The 24,076-nt window shown below is 41.9% G+C and overlaps 1 protein-coding gene across 1 annotated transcript in view; it reads left to right on the forward strand.

The window, feature by feature from the left end:
* The window catches only part of tmem26b (transmembrane protein 26b), a 41,945-nt gene that overhangs the window by 15,285 nt on the left and 2,584 nt on the right, over nucleotides 1-24,076 (forward strand). Inside the window, exons 2-5 of the mRNA XM_073027249.1 lie at nucleotides 1,636-1,765; nucleotides 17,363-17,431; nucleotides 17,706-17,902; nucleotides 17,984-18,060. Of these exons, the coding sequence (XP_072883350.1) occupies nucleotides 1,636-1,765; nucleotides 17,363-17,431; nucleotides 17,706-17,902; nucleotides 17,984-18,060 (473 nt within the window). The remainder of the gene's footprint in view (nucleotides 1-1,635; nucleotides 1,766-17,362; nucleotides 17,432-17,705; nucleotides 17,903-17,983; nucleotides 18,061-24,076) is intronic.

The following is a 24,076-nucleotide window of genomic DNA, read 5'->3' on the forward strand; positions in this document are numbered from 1 at the left end:
CTTTTTTGACTGGCTGTCAGTGACTAGCAGTGTTCCACAGGGGTCTGTTTGGGGACCATTTCTATTTTACGTTATATGTCAATGATTTGGATGATGGAATTGATGACTTTGTTGCAAAATTTTCAGACGATATGAAGATAGGTGGAGGGGCAGGTAGTTTTGAGGAAGTAGAGAGGCCACAGAAGGATGTAGACAGATTAGGAGAATGTACAAAGAAGTGGCAGATGGAGTACAGTATTGGGAAATGTATGGTCATGCACTTTGGCAGAAGAAATGAAAGGGTTAGCTATTTTCTCAATGGAGAGAATATACAAAAAAAACTGAGGTGCAAAGGAACTTGGAAGTCCTTGTGTAGGATGCCCATTAAGGTTAATTTAGGTCACTCTTTGGTGAGGAAGGCAAATGTAATGTTACTCATTTCTAGATGACTAGAATATACAGTAAAAGCAAGGATGTAATGTCGAAACTTTATAAAGCACTTGTAGTCCTCAGTTAGAGTATTGTAAGCAGGTTTGAGCCCCTTCGAAAGGATGTGCTGAAACTGGAGGGGGTTTAAAAGAAGTTCACGACAATTATTCCGGGATTGAATGGCTTGTCATATGAAGAGTGCCTGATGGCTCTGGGCCTGCATTCACTCGAATTCAGAAGAATGAGGGATGACCTCATTGAGACCTATTGAATGGTGAAAGGCCTTGATAGAGCTGATGTGGAGAGGTTATTTGCTATGGTGGGAGAGTCTAAGACCAGAGGACACAGCTCAGAATAGAGGGGTGTCCTTTAGAATGGAGATGATGAGGAATTTCTTTGCCAGAGAGTGGTGAATCTGTGCCACAGGCAGCTGTGGAGGCTAAGTCTTTATGTATATTTAAGGCAGAGTTTGATAGATTCTTGATTGTTCAGGGCATGAAGGGATATGGGGAGAAGGCAGGAGATTGGGGATGACAGGAAAGTTGGATGAGCCATGATGAAATGTTGGACCAGACTTGATGGGCCAAATGGCCTAATTCTGCTCCTATATCTTATGGTCATATATCCTTCTCTGAACAAGAAAAACACAATTGTATAGAATGTTTAAATAGTTGTAGCTAAGCTAACTGACTTTTATATTCTATCTTCTTAGCAATAAATCTCAATGGTCAATTTTCTCTGCTAATTACTTCCTGTACCTGACTGCCAACCACTCCTGTGTGATATCACACAGATCTCTCAACCAACAGGTAATTTGTCATCTGTGTCTGTTTGAGCAATAATCCCTTTTAGGACAGATTAAAATCATATGAATGTATACACATAAATGCAAACTAGTGAGTCCTTAGCATAGTATTGTAAGAGATTATGCTTCTATTGGCCCTTTCAAACTGTGCACAATCAACAGGCACTAACACTAGTAAGTTAGCCTAACTCATCAATTGAGATGGGGTGTCAATGATGTATACAAACTGCTGAACCGCTCTCGCAGCACTGATAAATTTGGCAACATTTATACAATTTGGATTTTGTCATCCCCATTAGATGTCATGTTCATTGAAAGTTTCATTACAATTAAATATGGATGAACAAGTACTAGTTCCAAAAGAATGCTTATCAATAAATTTATTACAGAATTCTAACACCTCTGTGTGCTCACTTGAACAGGTTTTCTCCAGCACTGTTTTTTTATCTGATCAACATAATACCTCCAATTTGGATCCTTGAAGTATGTCAGCTTCATGAGCAATTACAGAGCAAGGAATGTGATGCTTCAAAGGAAAATTCAACGTGTGCGGTATGATTGTCCTAGTTGTATCATATGTTCCATTTATGAAATTTGACACAGTTATTGAATGCCCATAAAAATAAGCTTCCTGTCTAATTCCACAGGCATACAGATTTCTTGTTTATCTTGCTGTAAGTGAATGATATTTATATTTATACTTTGCAGCCTAGTTTCAATGCAGAAATTGGTGCAGTTAATGTGTGGGGGAGCTAATTGACATAGCTGAAATAATTTATCTTTCATGAAGCATTAAAGTTAAATACAAGGAAGTCAGCTAGTCAGTAGCATGTACAAATGATATATCTTTAAAATAAGCGGGATAGTATGCCAACCAACTGGAACAGCACTTTACCTCTGTCAGTCCAGAAAAGAAAAACAAAAGCTCATCACTGTATTTTTGGTAAATGAGGCAATAAAGAAACAATACCAATATCTATTCATCTTTATAACATAAAGAGTTAGATTTTTATTGGTAAGAATAACACTGGTGTTTTCATTGCTTATCACGAATGGCGATAAACAATTTATGGCGGTAGTGCACAATGATGAACCTGGAAATACGGGAGATGGTTTTTGTGGTTCTGTGCCTCTAGGAGTGACATTATAACAAAATGTCATCGTGGGACTTTGTATTGGAACCTGAAATTGCATGAAATTACTGTACCTGCCCATAAACTTACAGCTTATGTGATATATCAGATTTAATGACAAGCAATTGCTTTTGCACTGAAAATTAACTTCACAAATACAGAATCTTAGTTCTTTGTAATTAATTTTTTATAATGATTTTTTGAAGATTTTTCTTTTTTTTCCTCTCTTTTTTGCTTCTCTTTAATTCACTTTCTATTTATGATTTGGGATTGAACTAAATTTTCTAGCTAATTTTTCCAAGTTCAGAAATTGCACTGTTCATTCAGAATTCAATTTAGAGTGGCTCATTGTTGCTTACCATAAATTTCAATGCGCTATATCTTGATGCAACACACAAAATGTTAGTAGGCTCTTGATTTTTAGCTCATACTGCAAGAAAACAAAGGTGATAAAATAATGTCACAGCTGTATTACGACTTAGTAGGACTCTATAGAGAGAATGAAATGTATTCTGAGCAGTCTCGCTCAAGAAAGAAATACAGGTCTTGGACCACTTATAATGCAGCTTCATTTGTTGTAACTTAGTCTAGGTATATAATTGCCCTAAAAGGAGAGTTAAATTACAGCTGGCATTGGAATACTATACAGTAACTTTTTTAAAATTCAAACTAACAAAAGTTGCTGCATGAAAAGTTACCGGGACTGAGCTGCCGTCTCCGTCAAGGTCACAGCTTAGACTTGGTTGTTTTTTAGGCTTTTAGTTTTGTGAGGATGGGTTCAGGGACGGAGAGGGGAGTTAGAGATCAGGTTAGGGACAGGGATAGAGGGAGGATCTGAGGACAGGCTGGAACCTCAGCCTCCGCTCCACGTTCAAAGGCCAGTGACATGGATGTGATCGGATATCGGACTGGCAGTACAGCAGAGATGAGGACTGATACCCCCATCCAGGTCAGCATGTTCTGGCATCAGAATGCCATGCAAACGGGAGGCAGCAAGACCGGAATGTGAGCACAGTATTTGGTCAGATCATCGGTGAGTTTGGCGTTTGAGGCCTGGAGTTTGCGTCCTCATCCAGGCTTCTTATTGCTCATCATCGGTGAGTCCTCTGTCAACACTGAAGATTGAAGTCCGACAGTGAAGAAGAAGTCCAGTATTCAAGGCCTGATGGCTGGATCTCTGAGTTTGCAAATCCTTGTGAGTCTGCTGGGGAAGTCGAAGTCCCAGTGTCTGCAAATCTACGAAATCTCAGGAAGCTGGAGGCTGACCATCATCATCTTCTTTGTCTTACTAATGTTGAGCTGCAGATGATTCAGCTTGCACCATTTGACAAAGTCCTCCACCAGGGCCCTGTATTCATCCTCCCGTCCTCCCTTTAAACACCCAACTATTGCTGAGTCATCAGAAGATTTCTGCAGGTAACATGACTCAGTGTTGTATTGAAAGTCCCTGCCCTCGGGTGAGAGAACTTCATATGTGCTTGAGTGGGAAGGAGGAACAAGGCCGTTTTGTTGTTGTTTTGTCGCTTGTTGTGTTCTATTTTGTTGTGATCTGTGTTGTTCTGCCAAGCATTGTGGGTAGGCTATGTTGGTGCTGGAATGTGTGGCCCACAGCACATCCTTGGCTGTGTTGGTTACCAATGCAAACAACACATTACACTGTGTGTTCCAATGTGCATGTGATAAATACTTCTGAATCCAATAAATCTGATTCGGAATTGGGATCATATATGTCAACCTAATGCATGTTAAGAATGAGACCGTGTTTTAGTAAGAGATAAAAATGATGAAAAAAATAAAGAACCCTTAATTAAGTAATTTGAAGTGTGCCTTTAGAGTTTGATGCAGCACTGCTGTCCCTGGATCATGGAAATCATGAAAACTAGATGCTCTGAGCACCGTTGTTTGTTGAAAGGGAACATACCGTCATGGAAGAACAGTTTAGTGATGATGTGCCATATCTGTTCTTGTAGTAGTAATCCATGCAGAATTCTATTTCCTACTGATAGTGTTTCCAATATGTCTAGGAACTGGATTGTACACAATTGATTTCTTTGTGCTAATTGCACAGAACTTGAATTTACCCATCAGTGGTCACACTTGTTAATATTTCAGGATGAAACTGCCAATTTCAAAATCGGGTTAGTTACTTCAATGGACACACTTGCATAAGACCATATGTCCAAAATTCCAAAAGTTCTAGGAGCAGAATTAGGCCATATGGCCCACTGTGTCTGCTCTGCCATTCTTTCCTAGCTGATTTATTTTCCCTGTTAACCCCATTCTCCTGTCTTCTCCTTAACAGTCTTACTAATCAAGAACATGTCAATGTCCATTTTAAATATATCCAGTCTCTTGACCTCTACAGCTGTCTGTGGCAAAGTGGCAATACTGGTCCGGGATGTCTCTGATCGGGTGCATGACATCATGGTGTTACATACCCCATAACTGGGTGTCAGACCAGCAGAGAAAGAAGTATCCGTTGGAGTCTGGTGGTACCAAAACTAAAGGTGTTTATTAGTAAACTACACAATACAGTATCAAAAATGCAAATATACATATAAAACAAGTTAGCAGTAATAAACCTAAAAGTGTAGGAATAATAATAAGCAATAATAAACAAGCTCTATCGATGTCTAGGGGTAAATGAATTGTCATAGAAAAGTATAAAGTTCATTTCAGTTCATACATGCTGAGGTGGTTATGGTCATTGTGTTGTAACAGAGAGAGAGAGAGAGAGTGAGAGAGAGAGAGAGAGAGAGAGAGAGAGAGAGAGAGAGAGAGAGAGAGAGAGAGAGAGAGAGAGAGAGAGAGAGAGAGAGAGAGAGAGAGAGAGATTAGGTAGTTGCAGCAGGCAAACCTTCTGTGGCTTTCCTTAGCCCGTCGTGTCGTTGTGGCCATTCAGTTATGATCCCTCCGTCCTTCAGCTAGACCATTCTTCTGTGGTGGACTCATCACTCTGGCATGAGTGGACACACACACAAGTCCCCACCAGCCCTGCTGTAACACTGTGAGCTTTACTGACCGATCTCCTGATTCGGTCTCTGAAACCCCCACCTCTCTGTGGGTTCACAACACTCAGTCAGTGTCCACTGGTGTCTCTCCAGACCTGTCTTTTATCCCTACTCACAGGGTCTCAGCTATCCATCAACTCTGAATGACCGTGTCCATCAAATCAGGCCACTCCTGCTGTCTCCTGAGGAATGTTAACGAGCAAAGTAAAGTCCTTGTAGTGAAAGGTAAATAATCCAGGAAGAGTCAAAATACAATAAATCAGCAGTCTCTCTCTCCCTCTTATCTGTAGTAGATGTTCTTGCCTGGGCTTCATCTCTCTCTCTAGTAGCAGCATAGCAACAGCAATAGTTCATAGTTCTCGGGGGGGGGGGGAATGGTTAACTCTGCACCCCATTTCCATCAGGTCTGTTCATCGCTCATAACACTGGTATGAGAAGGAAAGCAACCAGAAGTCATGATACATGTTGGGACCAACGACATAGGCAGGAAGAGGAATGAGGTCCTGAAGTGTGAGTTTCAGGAACTAGGCAGAAGGCTGAAGAACAGGACCTCAAGGGTGGCGTTCTCAGGATTGCTGCCAGTACTACATGATAGTGATGGTAAGAATTGGAGGAGATGGCAGTTGAATGCATGGCTGAGGAGTTGGTGCAGGGGGCAGGGTTTTAGATTTTTGGACCATTGGGATCTCTTCTGGGGAAGGTGGGACCTGTACAGATTGGATGGGTTGCACCTGAACTCGAGGGGGAGCAATATCCTTGCTGGTAGGTTTGCTAGCATGGTTTGGGAGGGCTTAAACTAATTTGCAAGGGGGATGGGACCCGGAGCGATAGGGCAGTGAAAGAAGTGCATGGAGTAAAACCAGATCCAATAAATAGAGAGGCTTTGATGAAAGAGAAGCAGAATAAAGGGTGTAAAGGTAGTAAGGTAGAAGGGCAAAAGTGTGTGTACTTCAATGCAAGAAGCATCAGGAACAAAGGTGATGAACTGAGAGCTTGGATACATACATGGAATTATGATGTAGTGGCCATTACGGAGACTTGGCTGGCACCAGGGCAGGAATGGATTCTCAATATTCCTGGATTTCAGTGCTTTAAAAGGGATAGAGGGGGGGAAAGGGGAGGAGGAGTAGCATTGCTGGTCAGGGATACTATTACAGCTGCAGAAAGGGTGGGTAATGTAGCAAGATCCTCTTTTGAGTCAGTATGGGTGGAAGTCAGGAATAGGAAGGGAGCAGTTACTCTACTGGGGGTATTCTATAGGCCCCCTGGTAGCAGCAGAGATATCGAGGAGCAGATTGGGAGGCAGATTTAGGAAAGGTGCTAAAATAACAGGGTTGTTATCATGGGTGACTTTAACTTCCCTAATATTGATTGGCACTTGATTAGTTCCAAGGGTTTAGATGGGGCAGAGTTTGTTAAGTGTGTCCAGGATGGATTCCTGTCACAGTACGTGGACAGGCTGACTAGCGGGAATGCCATACTAAATCTAGTATTAGGTAACGAACCGGGTCAGGTCACAGATCTGTCAGTGGGTGAGCATCTGGGGGACAGTGATCACCGCTCCCTGACCTTTAGCATTATCATGTATAGAATCAGAGAGGACAGGAAAATTTTTAATTGGGGAAGGGCAAATTATGAGGCTATAAGGATAGAACTTGCGGGTGTGAATTGGGATGATGTTTTTGCAGGGAAATGTACTATGGACATGTGGTCGATGTTTAAGGATCTCTTGCAGGATGTTAGAGATAAATTTGTCCCAGTGAGGAAGATAAAGAATGGTAGGGTGAAGGAACCATGGGTGACAAGTGAAGTGGAAAATCTAGTCAGGTGGAAGAAGGCAGCATACACGAGGTTTAGGAAGCAAGGATCAGATGGGCCTATTGAGGAATATAGGGTAGCAAGAAAGGAGCTTAAGAAGGGGCTGAGAAGAGCAAGAAGGAGGCATGAGAAGGCCTTGGCAAGTAGGGTAAAGGAAAACCCCAAGGCATTCTTCAATTATGTGAAGAACAAAAGGATGACAGGAGTGAAGGTAGGACCGATTAGAGATAAAAGTGGGAAGATGTGCCTGGAGATTGTGGAAGTGAGCGAGGTCCTCAATGAATACTTCTCTTCGGTATTCACCACTGAGAGGGAACTTGATGATGATGAGGACAATATGAGTGAGGTTGATGTTCTGGAGCACGTTGATATTAAGGGAGAAGAGGTGTTGGAGTTGTTAAAATACATTAGGACGGATAAGTCCCCAGGGCCTGACGGAATATTCCCCAGGCTGCTCCATGAGGCAAGGGAAGAGATTGCTGAACCTTTGGCTAGGATCTTTATGTCCTTGTTGTCTACGGGAATGGTACCGGAGGATTGAAGGGAGACGAATGTTGTCCCCTTGTTCAAAACAGGTAGTGGGGATAGTCCAGGTAATTATAGACCAGTGAGCCTTACGTCTGTGGTGGGAAAGCTGTTGGAAAAGATTCTTAGAGATAGGATCTATGGGCATTTAGAGAATCATGGTCTGATCAGGGACAGTCAGCATGGCTTTGTGAAGGGCAGATCGTGCCTAACAAGCCTGATAGAGTTCTTTGAGGAGGTGACCAGGCATATAGATGAGGATAGTGCAGTGGATGTGACCTACATGGATTTTAGTAAGGCATTTGACAAGGTTCCACATGATAGGCTTATTCAGAAAGTCAGAAGTCATGGGATCCAGGGAAGTTTGGCCAGGTGGATTCAGAATTGGCTTGCCTGCAGAAAGCAGAGGGTCATGGTGGAGGGAGTACATTCAGATTGGAGGGTTGTGACTAGTGGTGTCCCACAAGGATCTGTTCTGGGACCTCTACTTATTGTGATTTTTATTAACGACCTGGATGTGGGGGTAGAAGGGTGGGTTGGCAAGTTTGCAGATGACACAAAGGTTGGTGGTGTTGTAGATAGTGTCGAGAATTGTCGAAGATTGCAGAGAGACATTGATAGGATGCAGAAGTGGGCTGAGAAGTGGCAGATGGAGTTCAACCCAGAGAAGTGTGAGGTGGTACACTTTGGAAGGACAAACTCCAAGGCAGACTACAAAGTAAATGGCAGGATACTTGGTAGTGTGGAGGAGCAGAGGGATCTGGGGGTACATGTCCACAGATCCCTGAAAGTTGCCTCACAGGTAGATAGGGTAGTTAAGAAAGCTTATGGGGTGTTAGCTTTCATAAGTCAAGGGATAGAGTTTAAGAGTCGCGATGTAATGATGCAGCTATATAAAACTCTAGTTAAGCCACACTTAGAGTACTGTGTCCAGTTCTGGTCACCTCACTATAGGAAGGATGTGGAAGCATTGGAAAGGGTACAGAGGAGATTTACCAGGTTGCTGCCTGGTTTAGAGAGTATGGATTATGATCAGAGATTAAGGGAGCTAGGGCTTTACTCTTTGGAGAGAAGAAGGATGAGAGGAGACATGATAGAGGTGTACAAGATATTAAGAGGAATAGACAGAGTGGACAGCCAGCACCTCTTCCCCGGGGCACCACTGCTCAGTACAAGAGGACATGGCTTTAAGGTAAGGGGAGAGAAGTTCAAGGGGGATATTAGAGGAAGGTTTTTCACTCAGAGAGTGGTTGGTGCGTGGAATGCACTGCCTGAGTCAGTGGTGGAGGCAGATACACTAGTGAAGTTTAAGAGACTACTAGACAGGTATATGGAGGAATTTAAGGTGGGGGGTTATATGGGAGGCAGGGTTTGAAGGTCGGCACAACATTGTGGGCCGAAGTGCCTGTAATGTGCTGTACTATTCTATGTTCTATGTTCTAATTCCACAGATTCATCATACTCTGGCAAATGAAATTCCCACTAATCTCTGTTTACAAGGGACTTTCAATACAACACTGAGTCATGTTATCTGCAGAAATCTTCTGATAACTCAGCAATAGTTGGGTGTATAAAGGGAGGATGGGAGGATGAATACAGAGCCCTGGTGGAGGACTTTGTTGAATGTTGCAAGCTGAATCATCTGCAGCTCATCATTAATAAGACAAAGGAGATGGTGATGGACTTTAGGAAGACTAAGCCTGCACTGCTCCCTGTTACTATTGATAGTGAGGACGTGGATGTGGTGAGGACCTACAAGTGTCTGGGAGTGCACCTAGATGACAGACTTGAGTGGGGCACCAACGCAGAGGCTGTGTACAAGAAGGGCTAGAGTCTCCTCTACTTCCTGAGGAGACTGAAGTCCTTCAGAGTCTGCAGGCCTCTCCTTCACATGTTCTACCAGTTTGCTGTCACCAGTACAATCTTCTATGTGATGGTGTGCTGGGGCAATAGCGTCAACATGGGTGATGCCAACGGAAAGGATGGCTCTGTTATAGGAGTCAAACTGAACACACTGGAGGCTGTGGTAGAATAAAGGACCCTATGGAAAATCCTGGGAATTCTGGACAATGTTTCTCACCCTCTGTATGTCACCTTAGCTGAACAGAGGAAAACTTTTAGAAATAGACTAAGACAACTGCACTGCTCCAAAGTGCGCTATATGAGGTCATTCTTACCCTCAGCCATTACTCTCCATAATGAGTCAACCTATGGCCAGGGAAGTGATGACCGCTCCTGTTAGACTGTTCTGTGGTAACTTTTATTTTTTATTCTTTCTACTTCTCATCTAATATTTATATCTGTGCACTTATAATGTGCCTGTGACACTACAGTATAAATTTCCTTTGGGATCAATAAAGTATCTATATCCTCGCATTCGGAGGTTTTGCCTTCTGGTCCTAGACTCTCTCAATATTGGAAACATCTTCTCAAAGGCCACTCTATCTAAGCCTTTCAATACACAATGACCATGAGATTTCAATGAGATCTCCCTTCATTCTTCTAAACTGCAGCGCGTACAGGCCCAGCCTGTACCTAATGAGCTCATTACTTGTCTAATTCTGATTAAGACTGATCTCAACATGAATTGAAGCTGAATGCTCCAAACTGTAGCTGTCTTGGAGCAATCCTATTAAACTTAGAAACGCACAGTGCCAGTTGATGGCCCTTCTCACTATTTGACAGGACAATGTTATTTAAAGGACACTCTGTTAGCTCAGGAAGCCGTGACCAGCCAGCTTTAGAATCAATGTGGAATCAATCTACTCAGATGTTTCTCCAGTATGCAGTTTTCTCCGGCAGGTAGCTACTGAGATACTCACTTTATGAGTGGCTCTGGTAGTAGACCATTATTGGAGGCACCATTATGGGCATTGGTGGCCAACTTATTCATTTGAGGCAAGACGTACAAATATGTCCATCGATGAAGAGGCTACTCCTGAATCTTCTAAGATTCCACATCCTATACTTCCAAAGGCCCGTGCTTTTCAATGCTGCTGTTACTAAGATATATGACCTTCAGCCATGCCACATGGCCAGACAGCTCGCTTCATGGAGGTAACATTGTCTTTCAACTACCTTGCCTCACAATACTTTCAATCCCACTCAGCAAGTTGTCAGCAGATTCTGGGGTTGGAGTTCCTTGTGGACAGGAGGTGGGGGAGGAGCCAGTTACCCCCCTATGTACATGAGTCAGTGAGACTGGAGTTCGATGCCTTGCATTCAGGGTCCTGACTTCAGTGAGTGCAGAGCTGAAGCTCATTTGTCATCACCAGCGAGTCCTGATGTCAATAGTGAAGATCAAAGCCCAAAGGTTGATGGAATATATGGAATTCGAGGAGCAGTGGTGGGAGCACTGGGTCTGCAAGCCCACTGGGGAAGTGAAAAAAACGTAATGTCTGTTTGTCAATGAATCCACTGAACTCCCGGAGATGGTCTGTCCTGGCATTAGCGGACTGTCTGTGTGTGTGCTTTGGGGATGGATGGATGGGAGTGTGGTCTGCTCCCTGACACTCTTAAATTTCGGGCACTACTGCTAGTGTCTTCCACAGTGAGCACTGACACAAAATACTTATTATGTTTATATGCCATTTCCTATCCTCTAACTTCCTGTTAATTTTTGCTATGTTAAATGCCAATGTTTCTTGATGTTGTTCTGTCATTGTTGATGCTTGTGTCTTTTGTGAACATTGTGGGCATGCCATGTTGGTACCCAAATATGAGGTGACTCTTGCCAGCTACCCCCTGCATGTCCTTCGGGTTTGTTGGCAGTTAATGCAAATGATGCATTTCACTGTATTTATTTATGACAACTAGTAAATAGATTAATCTGATATTAAAATAATAATAATAATAATCCATTCTCAACCAAGTTTTTAAATTTACTGTTCACTGTATTTATGAAGAAATCATCTCAATTACTTTGATTTCAGCATGGAATGGATGGCATCTGGGACATTAGGATCTGCCGGTAGTGCTGGCTTCCCAGAAGTGTGGTGCTGTATTGACTGCACTCGTGTGTCCATTACTTTTCTCATGAAGGGCTTGGACATTGGTATGAACAGGAAAGGTTTCTACTCATTCACAATTTCCTGATGGTGAATGCCATGCCTCCAGGCATCATAGATGCCACCACGTCACCCTGAAGGGCACTGCACTGCTGAGGATTTTCAGTGACCAGCACTGCCTACAGTGATAAGTCCTGATGCCAGGGTTACACTGGAGTTTGCCAGCACCTTGCCCTGTGTGATTTCCAATCACAGCAACCGGGCTCAGAAAAGACGGAGAAAACCGGGTTCAACTGACAGGAGAGCAATTAAAATTGCCATTGGCTATTCTGAGATGCGATTTTGTTGTCTGCATCAGTGCTGGGGCTACCCATTAAGCAGGCGAGGAGACACTGTACACTTGCGTACAGTAAACTGCTGACAGCAGTCAGTGCCGGCACAGAGGCCAGCACTTCGATTTCATAAGGCAGAGCCTGAGGAGCAGCAGGAGGCGGATGGTGCTTACCAAAGAGTCTCAGTACTACCATCGTGCAGGAGATACAGGAGCCTTAGGTCCCATAGCACCAGGTTCAGAAACAGTTATTACCCTTCAACCATCCGGGTCTTGAATCAACGTGGATAACTTCACTCACCTCCATTCTGATTCCACAACATGCAGACACATTTTCAAGAACTGTACAACTCACATTCTCAGTATTTTATATATATATATATTTTTTTTGTTTGGACAATTTCTCTTTTGCGCATTGGTTGTTTATCAGTTATTATATGTATAGTTTTTCAAAAATTCTGTTGTATTTATTTATTTCCCTGTAAATGCCTGTAAGAAAATGAATGTGAAGCTAGAATTTGGTGACATATCTGTACTTTGATAATAAATTTACTTTGACTTTGATTTTCCCTCAGCATCCCTGGGCTCTTCTCCCAGATGAGCAGAGGAAGGAAGCTTTGTTAGAAGGGCTCCCTGCTTTGTAGACACAGCTGCATTGATTACTCTGCATTAGTGAATGAATGCCTGTTCTGATTATTTAATTGACTTGTACATTATCTCTGCATCTTCTAATGAGTAACACTTTGGTTAAAGAATTCAGATCTATTTCAAAAATGTATCTTTCTGTGATGGTTTACACTCTGCGAATGGTGCAGGCATTTGTGTGCAGATCATCTTGACTCAGTTTGAGTACATGAAATGGCTTACAACATTGCTCCATTAGGTAGGGATTGCCCCTTGTGCTTTGCCTTTGGTGGGTATCATGTGGACCCTGAGCCCAGGCACCCAGGATCCTCCTCCTGACCAGAACTTGAATGTCCCATTGAGTGAAGGTTCAAGTTGTTTCTCACTGCACTCCATTCTCTGTTCCCTGTCTGATAGCCAAGTATGGGTTGCTGGTGTCTGATTGCCACGAGGACCGTGTCTTTAAGAAATAACCCTCTTCTCTGATTAGCATACAGCAGTGTCGGGAAATGAAATGACATCGGCCAAGGTCTTCTCGGGACTTTAGTGCTTGCTTATAGGTATGAACAACTCTGGTACAGTTTTAGATGCCATTTCACCAGTTTTGCATATTGTTTGCAGTGGACAGGATTGGATATTGGCAATAAATGCTACAACAAAAAATGATGGAAAGCATGTACAGGTATCATGGTAAAGGGAACAAGAAAATAAGAAGTATCACAATCCTTCACTCTTAAAACAAGGCACATCCTATAGCTGCAACATTTGGGATATGTAGTATATCCAGAGAAAAGGTTTTGAAACTAAAATCAAATTTCCAGACCTCCAAGGTGGAACTTGAGTGTGAGTTCTCTGTGTGGTTAAAGTTATTAGCAGGGTAGCACAACCATTTCCCATATAAGTAAGTGATTACAAGCTGCTTCCTATTCAGTTGTTCAGAAATCTCCACTTGGTTTTCTCCGTTGATTTGAATCATGCCGGTCCTCAACGCAATTTCAACCCGGCATGCAACATTGTGTCCTTTTTCAAAATCAGAATCAGAATTGGGTTTATTTTCACTGACATATTTAGTGAAATTACCCAACCTCCAATCTCAGTCTATTGCTCATCTTGTGCAATTTGTAAACATTACAATTCATCATTAATCCAGCAGCACGCTGGCAACCAGGCAATTAGATACATGTAATTTACAGCTACATGGTTGCACAATAGTTGACTAAACAGACAGACCAGTAATCCGTGGGCTTGGACTAACCACTTGTCTGGGAATTCAAATTCAGTTAGTAAATTGAAACTTAAAAATACAACCATTCTTAGTAAAATTGACCACAAAACTGCTGGATTATCATAAAAACCCATTGTGACTCACTAATGGCCTTTGGGGGAGGAAATCTGCCATTCCTTCAAAACTGGAGACCCTTAACAATGTGGTTCACTTGACAGCATTGTCTGAAATGAAGTTCTCAGTCAATTTGATTCACTCCACATGGTATCAAAGATCAGATAAGAGCACTGGACAAAGCAAAATCTACAGGACCAGACAACACTGCAGATATAGTTCCAGAGATCTACACTCCAGAACAGCAAGCTTTCCCAGTACCATTGCATCACTGAAATCCACCTAATTATGGGGATAACTGCATAATTAGATTATTCTCAGTCATCAGAGAAGTGAAGGTTGCCATTGTTGATCATGCTATCAAGTGGCACATTCTGTCCAATAACCTGCTCCCCAATCTGAAATTTGAGTTTCACCAGGACCACTTGGCTCTGGATTTCATTGCAGTCTTGATGCAAACATGGATCACAGTCATGCAATCCAACACAGCTGCCAATAGCTCAATTCAAATATTAATACCAATACTGAGGACTCAGTCAAATATGAGCCACTTATCACAGAGACTAAAAGCTCAACACAAACGCTAACAAGTCTGTCAAGATGCCTTGAATTGTTGGTGCTTGCAACTCAACCCAAACACTGGCAACTTAAACCAAATTCCAGAAACTCAAACTAGTGACTGGCATATTTATTTATTTTGAGTTACAGCACAGTAACAGGCCCTTCCGGCCCAATGAGGTGTGCCACCCAATTACAGCCAGGTGACCAGTTAATATTATGTTTTTGGAATGTGGGAGGAAACTGGAGCAACTGGATGAAACCAATATATAAAGGCCTTACAGACAGTGACGGGATTGGAACCTGGTCACAGGCACTGTAATAGCATTATGCTCGTCACTACACTAACATGGCACCTACTTTAAAATAAGTCTACTTGGTCTTATTTAAAAGTGCCCTAGAGGCAGAAGCAAAAAAGGCAAATAAGTTCAAGGTAAACATCTGAGGGAATCGAGTGAGTAAGTACTGCAGAACAGATTGTTGCTTTATTAAAATATTACCAAATAACAATATCACCATTAATAAAATGTTTGAAAAGGGCATTCCTGTCAAAATATGAAGAGTATTATAACAGACTGCAGGAAAACTGCCCAGACTCTGACCAATCCAACATGGACACCTGCCACAAAACTCAGACTTAACAACCCAAAGTAGACATTGATAAAGCAATGTTAGCAACTTATTCAGATATTAACAGCTCCCCCCAGATCCCAGCAACTAACCTGGATGCTGGCAATTGAATGTACAAGTCTGCAATTCAACCTAGACAACAGTAGCACAACCCAATCTGGCAGCTCGACCTCGGCACTGACAATTCAACCTAAACAGCAGATACTCAATCCAAAATAATGACAACTCAATACAGCAGTAAGCCAATCAAACCTGAATACAGAGCGGCACACCTCAAATATAATCAACTCTACCTAGACACTAGCAAATTTACCCAGATGCTGACCAAACAACCTAAGTACTGTCAATTCTAACCAAGCATTGACAATTTAGCCAAATAATGCAATCTAACCCAGGTATGACAAGTCAAGCCAAAAATGAGCAAATCAGCCCAAACACGTGAAACTCAATCCAAAACTATAAATTGACTGAAACACTGACAACTCAATCTGAACGCCTGTAATCTGACATGATACCCTGACATCCAACCCAGACATCTGCAAACTAGTTGTGAAATCAGCAGCTCAACCCAAACACTAGCAATTCAGCCAGACCCTGACAGTACAACTACATCTCAGTTTAGACAAGGCAACTCAACCCAATTGCTTACAGCCCAATGCAGATATCTAACATTTGCTCTGTCTGCCACAATCGGTGGGATTTACCAGTAACTATACATTTTAACCTTACTTCCCATTCTCATTCTGACATGTTAGTCCATGACCTCCTCTACAGCCCTGATAAGGCCAGTCTCAGGTTATAGGTGCAATACCTCATATTCTGTTCGGGTAGCCTCCAACCTAATGGAATGAATATTGATTCTTCTAACTTCCAGTAATTTCTCCCCCCCTCCCTTTTCTCTCTTTTGCATTCCCCATTCCAGCTCCCCTCTTGCCCCTCCCTTTTCCCTCACTTACCCCGTCATCTTCTTCTGGAGTCCTTCCTCCTTCCCTTTCTCCATGGCCCACTCTCCTCTCCAATCAGGTTCCTTCTTTAGCCCTCTATCTTTTCCACCTGTCACCTCCCAGCTTCTCACTTCATCTCCCCTTCCTCACTCACCCACCTTCCCCCTCACATGGCTTCACATATTCACTGCCAGCTTGTACCACTTCCTTTCTGCCAACCTTCTTACTTTGGCTTTTCCTCCTTTCCTTTTCAGTCTGAAACATCAACTGTTCATTCCCCTCGTACAGATGCTGCCCAACCTGCTGAGTTCCTCCAGCATTGTGTGGGTGTTCCTCCAGATTTCCAGCATCTACAGAATCTCAATGTGTATCTGATAATCCAATACTTGTGCCCCACCAATGCCATGTAATTTCCCCAGATAAGTATAGGCTCTAGGAACTTTAGAAACTTGCATTGCCAGGTATAGGAAAAGAGTTTGGGCAGATGGAGAAGCCAAAAATAAAGGCAGAAAATAATGCCAAGTGCAAACTAGTCAGACAACATCTGTGGTATGAGCAATAGAATCCAGGGCAATGATACTCTTAAAGGACTGTGGGCAGTTTTAGCCCCTTATCTTAGAAAGGATGTGCTAGCATTGGAGAGGGTCCAGATGAGATTCACAAGAATTATCCCGGGAATGAAAGGGTTAATATATTAGGAGTGTTTGATGGTTCTGGGCCTGTAATCACTGGAGCTTAGAAGAATGAGGAGGGATCTTATTGAAATCTACTGAATATTGAAAGGCCTGGATAGAGCGGAAATGGAGAGGATGTTTCTTGTAGTGGGGGAGTCTTGCACCTAAAGGCACAGCCGCAGAATAGAAGGATATCCCTTTGGAACAGAGATGAGGAGGAATTTCTTTAGGAAGAGGGTAATGAATCTGTGGAGCTCATTGCCACAGATGGCTCTAGAGGCCATACATTGGAAACATTTAAAGTGGAGATCGATAGATTCTTGATTAAGACGTGTGTTGAAGTTTATGGAGAGAAGGCAGGAAAATCGGGTTGAGAGGGACAACAAATCGGCCATGTGGAATGGCGGAGCAGTCTCAATGGGCCAAATGGCCTAATTCTGCTCCTATGTCTTATAGTCTTATAGACATTTAATCAGTCACTCTTGAGTTAAAGTTTTGTTGCATGTGCCTTTCTGCAGTGCCAAACAATGTCATTTATTGGTGATTCTTCTACAGTACATTATCCAGCCAGGCAGACTTCTACATGGAGGAAGTCAAATGAATTCCAGTTCCACATTCGAATTTGTAAGTTCCTGTTTATTTTTCTTACACTTAGTATTTTTGCAAAAATGGTGTAAAATTATTTAATTTTGGTTCCTAAGTGTATTTCTGCTGGTAAACAACCAGCATTAATTAACATTAATAGCAAAGACTGGCACCAATAAGTATATTGTTTACAACCTCTTTTTCTAAATTTTTTTAAAAAATGTAACAAATTAATCTTAAAAGCTTTTGAGTGTGCGGCATTGGTTTAATTCTTATTTGTCCTATGTTCTTCTCATCTCACATGTTTCTTTAGAATATTCTACAGAATGTTGATTGGATTCTAGGCCTGCACCAAACCTTCCTGATTATACTTATAGTCGGGAAATGGATACTGCCCATGGGAACAGGAGTCAACCGAGACCAGCTATCCCAACTGCTCCTAATGTTTGTGGGGACAGCAGCTGATATATTGGAGTTTAAGAGTGAAACACTGTCAGATAAAGGAGTCAGGTGGGCTTCATACGCAGATCTAAAACATCTCATTGTTGGAGCTATGCATCATTAACTAAGAGGCTCTGGTGCTGTTTTCAGGTGCTGTGTTGAGCTGGTTTTTGCCATTCTGGCCCTGTGGACATGGAGTATGCTGCAATTTCCCTTGGATCTTACAGGTAAACCATAATAGTGCTTTCTATTCCATCATTAGCACAGCACAGAACACACTGATAGAGCTGCTCCTGTACTCTGGTTTCAATCCTGACCTCTGTGTTGACCCTCACCATGTGTTTCTTCTGGGTGCTCCAGTTTCCTCAAACATATTGAAGATCATTGTAATGACCTCAGTGTCTGGGTGAAGGGTAGAATTTATGGGGAGTTGGTAGGAACATAGAACATTACAGCACAGTACAGGCCACGATGTTGTGCCAACTTTTCAACCTACTCTAATATCCATCTAATCCTTCCTTCCTACATAGTCCTCCATTTTTTCTCTCATCCATGTGCCAATCTAAGAGTTTCTTAAATGCCCTTGGCAGGGCGTTCTATGCACTCACCAGCTTCTGTGTAAAAAAAACTTACCTCTGCCACCCACCCAATACTTTACTCTGATCATCTTAAATTATGCCCCCTCGTATTAGTCATTTCTTTTTTTTTTATTGATTTTTAATGCATTTTCTACAACAGTACAAATTTTTAAAAAACCCAAAAACAAAGTAGAAAATTAGTACAGTGCAAAATAAACATACAATAGTAATATAATACAAAATAAGATAATTGAGAAAGCACCCAAGTTGAAGTCATGTAAAGTTAGTGTCCTCCTCAAGCCCCACAACAAAAAAAAACTCCAGACCAACCAAAACAAAATGTAGAAAATATAAATCAGAACATTCAAACCCCCAAAACTGTAAATACACTTGAAAACAGAAGATAATAATGCCTACTACCAAAAAAAAGCTGAAAGCAAGGGACTGAAAAAAAAACTTAATTAAGAGGAAAATTATGAAAATACTCAATAAAAGGTCCCCAGACCTTATGAAACTTTATATCCGAATTAAGAATTGAATAATGGATTTTTTCAAGGTCTAAACAGGACATGATATCATTAAGCCATTGAGCATGCGTGGGCGGGGCAACATCTCTCCATCTAAGGAGGATTAGACGTCTAGCCAGGAGAGAAACAAAAGATAATATTCGACATTTAGTCGAACTCAAGCATATATCTGTCTCACCCAAGAAACCAAACAGAGCAATTAAAGGGTTAGGTTCTAAGTGGTGATTCAGAATACAGGATAAAATTATAAAAACATCTTTCCAAAATTTCTCTAAGCTAGGACAGGTCCAGTACATGTGAATAAGAGAAGCCTCGCCACTTTTGCATTTATCACAAAGAGGACTAATATTAGGGTAAAATCGAGATAATTTAGATTTGGACATATGGGCTCTATGAACAATCTTAAACTGTAAAAGACAGTGGCGAGCACAGAGAGAAGTTGAATTAACCGATTTGAGAATCGAGTCCCAAATCTCATCAGATAAAGGGATATTTAAGTCATGCTCCCAAGCCATTCTAATTTTATCCACAGGGGCACGCCGTAAGGATACTAATTTATCACGGATAAAGGATATTAAGCCTTTACCCAGTGGATTAATAGAAAGAAAGAAATCCATAGCATTTTTCTCGGGTATTTCAGGGAAGTTGGGAATTAAAGGATTGATAAAGTGTCTGATTTGGAGATATCTAAAGAAATGGGCATTAGGCAGATTGAACTTAGCAGAGAGCTGTTGAAAGGATGTGAAGCGATTATCGATAAAAAGATCTTCAAAATGTCTAATGCCCTTTCTATACCAATCATAGAATGTTGAATCATACATAGTAGGTAAAAAAAGATGATTATGTAAGATAGGACTAGAAAGGGAAAAACCATAAAAACCATAAAATTTCCTAAACTGGGCCCAAATTCGCAAAGTATGTCTAACAAGACGATTAACAATTAGTCTAGACAAACTACTAGGGAGTGCAGAACCAAGAAGTGCAGAAATAGATAAATCTTTAGTGGAATTCAGCTCCACTGCTACCCAATTAAGGCGATCAGACTGGCTATGAAGAAAAGACCAGAAGATAAGACAACGAATGTTAGCTGCCCAGTAGTATAAACGAAAATTAGGTAAGGCCATGCAACCCTCTTTTTTAGATTTTTGAAGATAAACTTCATTAATTCTAGAATGCTTATTCTTCCACAGATAGGACAAAATAATAGAGTCTAAGGAATCAAAAAAGGTTTTAGAAATAAAAATTGGAATAGATTGAAATAAATATAAAAATTTAGGGAGAACGTACATTTTAATAACATTAATACGACCTACCAAGGACATAGATAGAGGTGACCATTGTGACAGACTCTGTTTTGTAGTGTATAAAAGATTGGCAAAATTTTGATGAAAAAAATCTTTAAACTTCCTTGTAACTGTAATACCAAGGTAAGTAAATTGATTATGAACTACTTTAAAGGGGAGGTCACGAAATGCTAATACTTGTGCTTCTTTATTAATTGGGAAAAGTTCACTCTTATGTAAATTAAGCTTATAGCCAGAAAACTGGCTAAATTGATCAAGAAGTGAAAACATTGGAGGTAAGGATGTGGACAGATTTGAAAGAAAAAGTAATAGATCATCAGCATAAAGAGAAACTTTATGCTCAACAACCCCCTCCAAATCCCAGTCAATTCAGGACAGCTTCGGAATGCTATCGCCAGAGCTTCTACAGCCAAATCAAAAAGAAAGGGACTTAAAGGGCATCCTTGATGGGTGCTACGTTTAAGGTTAAATAACTGGGATTGCTGAGAATTAGTCAAAACAGAGGCGGTAGGATATAGATACAGCAATTTGATCCAAGAGATAAAACTTTGACCAAGGTCAAATTTTTCTAAAACCGCAAAGCGGTAGTTCCACTCTATACGATCAAATGCTTTCTCCGCATCGAGAGAAATAACGCATCCAGGAATCCCAGTTGAAGGTGAATATAAAATATTAAATAAACGCCGTATGTTAAAAAAAGGAAGACGGTTTTTAATAAAACCAGTGTATTAGCCATTTCTGCCCTGGGGAAAAGTTTATAGCTATCCACTCGAACTGTGCGGCGTATTATCTTGTACACCTCTATCAAGTCACCTCTCATCCTCCTTTGCTCCAGAGAGAAATGTACTAGCTCACTCAACCTAAGACATGCTCTCTAATCCAAGCAGACATCTGGACCATCTCCAAAGCTTCCACATCCTTCCTATAATGATGAACAGGAAGAGAATATACTATAGGGGGAATGAATGGGTGATTTTGATTGCTCTGTGAGCCAGCATGGACTCAAAGGGGCAAAGTGGCTTTTCTCAATGTCATAAGGAAATAATAAATTATAAAATTTATGGAGATGGATTTCATAAATGTTTTCAATATTAGAAATTGCTACTTTTGGAGATGCTTCATGGAGTAAGTTGTGACGGAGATTTGATTTAAAGAATGAGGTATGCACTGGGCTTGTTTTGTGAGTCATTTGTTCATGGGAAAGAATATGATGGAGTCTTGACTTGTGCACAGTTGGTTCAAGAACTGAGGCATGTTGGAAACTGCTTTGTGCAGACTTGGTTCATAGAGTGAGGTGTGATGGAGAATTGGTGTGTGTGCTATTGGTTTATAGAACATAGAACATAGAATAGTACAGCACATTACAGGCCCTTCAGCCCACAATGTTGTGCTGACCCTCAAACCCTGCCTCCCATATAACCCCCCACCTTAAATTCCTCCATATACCTGTCTAGTAGTCTCTTAAACTTCACTAGTGTATCTGCCTCCACCACTGACTCAAACAGTGCATTCCACGCACCAACCACTCTCTGAGTGAAAAACCTTCCTCTAATATCCCCCTTGAACTTCCCTCCCCTTACCTTAAAGCCATGTCCTCTTGTACTGAGCAGTGGTGCCCCGGGGAAGAGGCACTGGCTGTCCACTCTGTCTATTCCTCTTAATATCTTGTACACCTCTATCATGTCTCCTCTCATCCTCCTTCTCTCCAAAGAGTAAAGCCCTAGCTCTCTTAATCTCTGATCATAATCCATACTCTCTAAACCAGGCAGCATCCTGGTAAATCTCCTCTGTACCCTTTCCAATGCTTCCACATCCTTCCTATACTGAGGCGACCAGAACTGGACACAGTACTCCAAGTGTGGCCTAACTAGAGTTTTATAGAGCTGCATCATTACATCGCGTCTCTTAAACTCTATCCCTTGACTTATGAAAGCTAACACCCCATAAGCTTTCTTAACTACCCTATCTACCTGTGAGGCAACTTTCAGGGATCTGTGGACATGTACCCCCAGATCCCTCTGCTCCTCCACACTACCAAGTATCCTGCCATTTACTTTGTAGTCTGCCTTGGAGTTTGTCCTTCCAAAGTGTACCACCTCACACTTCTCTGGGTTGAACTCCATCTGCCACTTCTCAGCCCACTTCTGCATCCTATCAATGTCTCTCTGCAATCTTCGACAATCCTCTACACTATCTACAACACCACCAACCTTTGTGTCGTCTGCAAATTTGCCAACCCACCTGTCTAACCCCACATCTAGGTCGTTAATAAAAATCACAAAAAGTAGAGGTCCCAGAACAGATCCTTGTGGGACACCACTAGTCACAACCCTCCAATCTGAATGTACTCTCTCCACTACGACCCTCTGCCTTCTGCAAGCAAGCCAATTCTGAATCCACCTGGCCAAATTTCCCTGGATCCCATGCCTTCTGACATTCTGAATAAGCCTACCATGTGGAACCTTGTCAAATGCCTTACTAAAATCCATGTAGATCACATCCACTGCACTACCCTCATCTATATGCCTGGTCACCTCCTCAATGAACTCTATCAGGCTTGTTAGACACGATCTTCCCTTCTCAAAGCCATGCTGACTGTCCCTGATCAGACCATGATTCTCTAAATGCTCATAGATCCTATCTCTAAGAATCTTTTCCAACAGCTTTCCCACCACAGATGTAAGGCTCACTGGTCTATAATTACCTGGACTATCCCTACTACCTTTTTTGAACAAGGGGACAACATTCGCCTCCCTCCAATCCTCCGGTACCATTCCCATGGACAACGAGAACATAAAGATCCTAGCCAGAGGTTCAGCAATCTCTTCCCTTGCCTCGTGGAGCAGCCTGGGGAATATTCCGTCAGGCCCCGGGGACTTATCCGTCCTAATGTATTTTAACAACTCCAACACCTCCTCTCCCTTAATATCAACATGCTCCAGAACATCAACCTCACTCATATTGTCCTCACTGTCATCAAGTTCCCTCTCAGTGGTGAATACCAAAGATAAGTATTCATTGAGGATCTCGCTCACTTCCAGAGCCTCCAGGCATATCTTCCCACTTTTATCTCTAATCGGTCCTACCTTCACTCCTGTCATCCTTTTGTTCTTCACATAATTGAAGAATGCCTTGGGGTATTCCTTTACCCTACTCACCAAGGCCTTCTCATGCCCCCTTCTTGCTCTTCTCAGCCCCTTCTTAAGCTCCTTTCTTGCTACCCTATATTCCTCAATAGGCCCATCTGATCCTTGCTTCCTAAACCTCGTGTATGCTGCCTTCTTCCACCTGACTAGATTTTCCACTTCACTTGTCACCCATGGTTCCTTCACCCTACCATTCTTTATCTTCCTCACTGGGACAAATTTATCCCTAACATCCTGCAAGAGATCCTTAAACATCGACCACATGTCCATAGTACATTTCCCTGCAAAAACATCATCCCAATTCACACCCGCAAGTTCTAGCCTTATAACCTCATAATTTGCCCTTCCCCAATTAAAAGTTTTCCTGTCCTCTCTGATTCTATCCTTTTCCATGATAAGGCTAAAGGTCAGGGAGCGGTGATCACTGTCCCCCAGATGCTCACCCACTGACAGATCTGTGACCTGACCTGGTTCGTTACCTAATACTAGATCTAGTATGGCATTCCCCCTAGTCGGCCTGTCAACATACTGTGACAGTTTATGAAATATTTTAGACAATAGACAATAGACAATAGGTGCAGAAGCCTTCGAGCCTGCACCACCATTTTGAGATCATGGCTGATCAATTCCAATCAATACCTGGTTCCTGCCTTGTCCCCATATCCCTTGATTCCCCTATCCATAAGAT

The sequence above is a fragment of the Hemitrygon akajei genome, chromosome 23 (genome assembly GCF_048418815.1).
Source record: "Hemitrygon akajei chromosome 23, sHemAka1.3, whole genome shotgun sequence".
NCBI lineage: Eukaryota > Metazoa > Chordata > Chondrichthyes > Myliobatiformes > Dasyatidae > Hemitrygon > Hemitrygon akajei.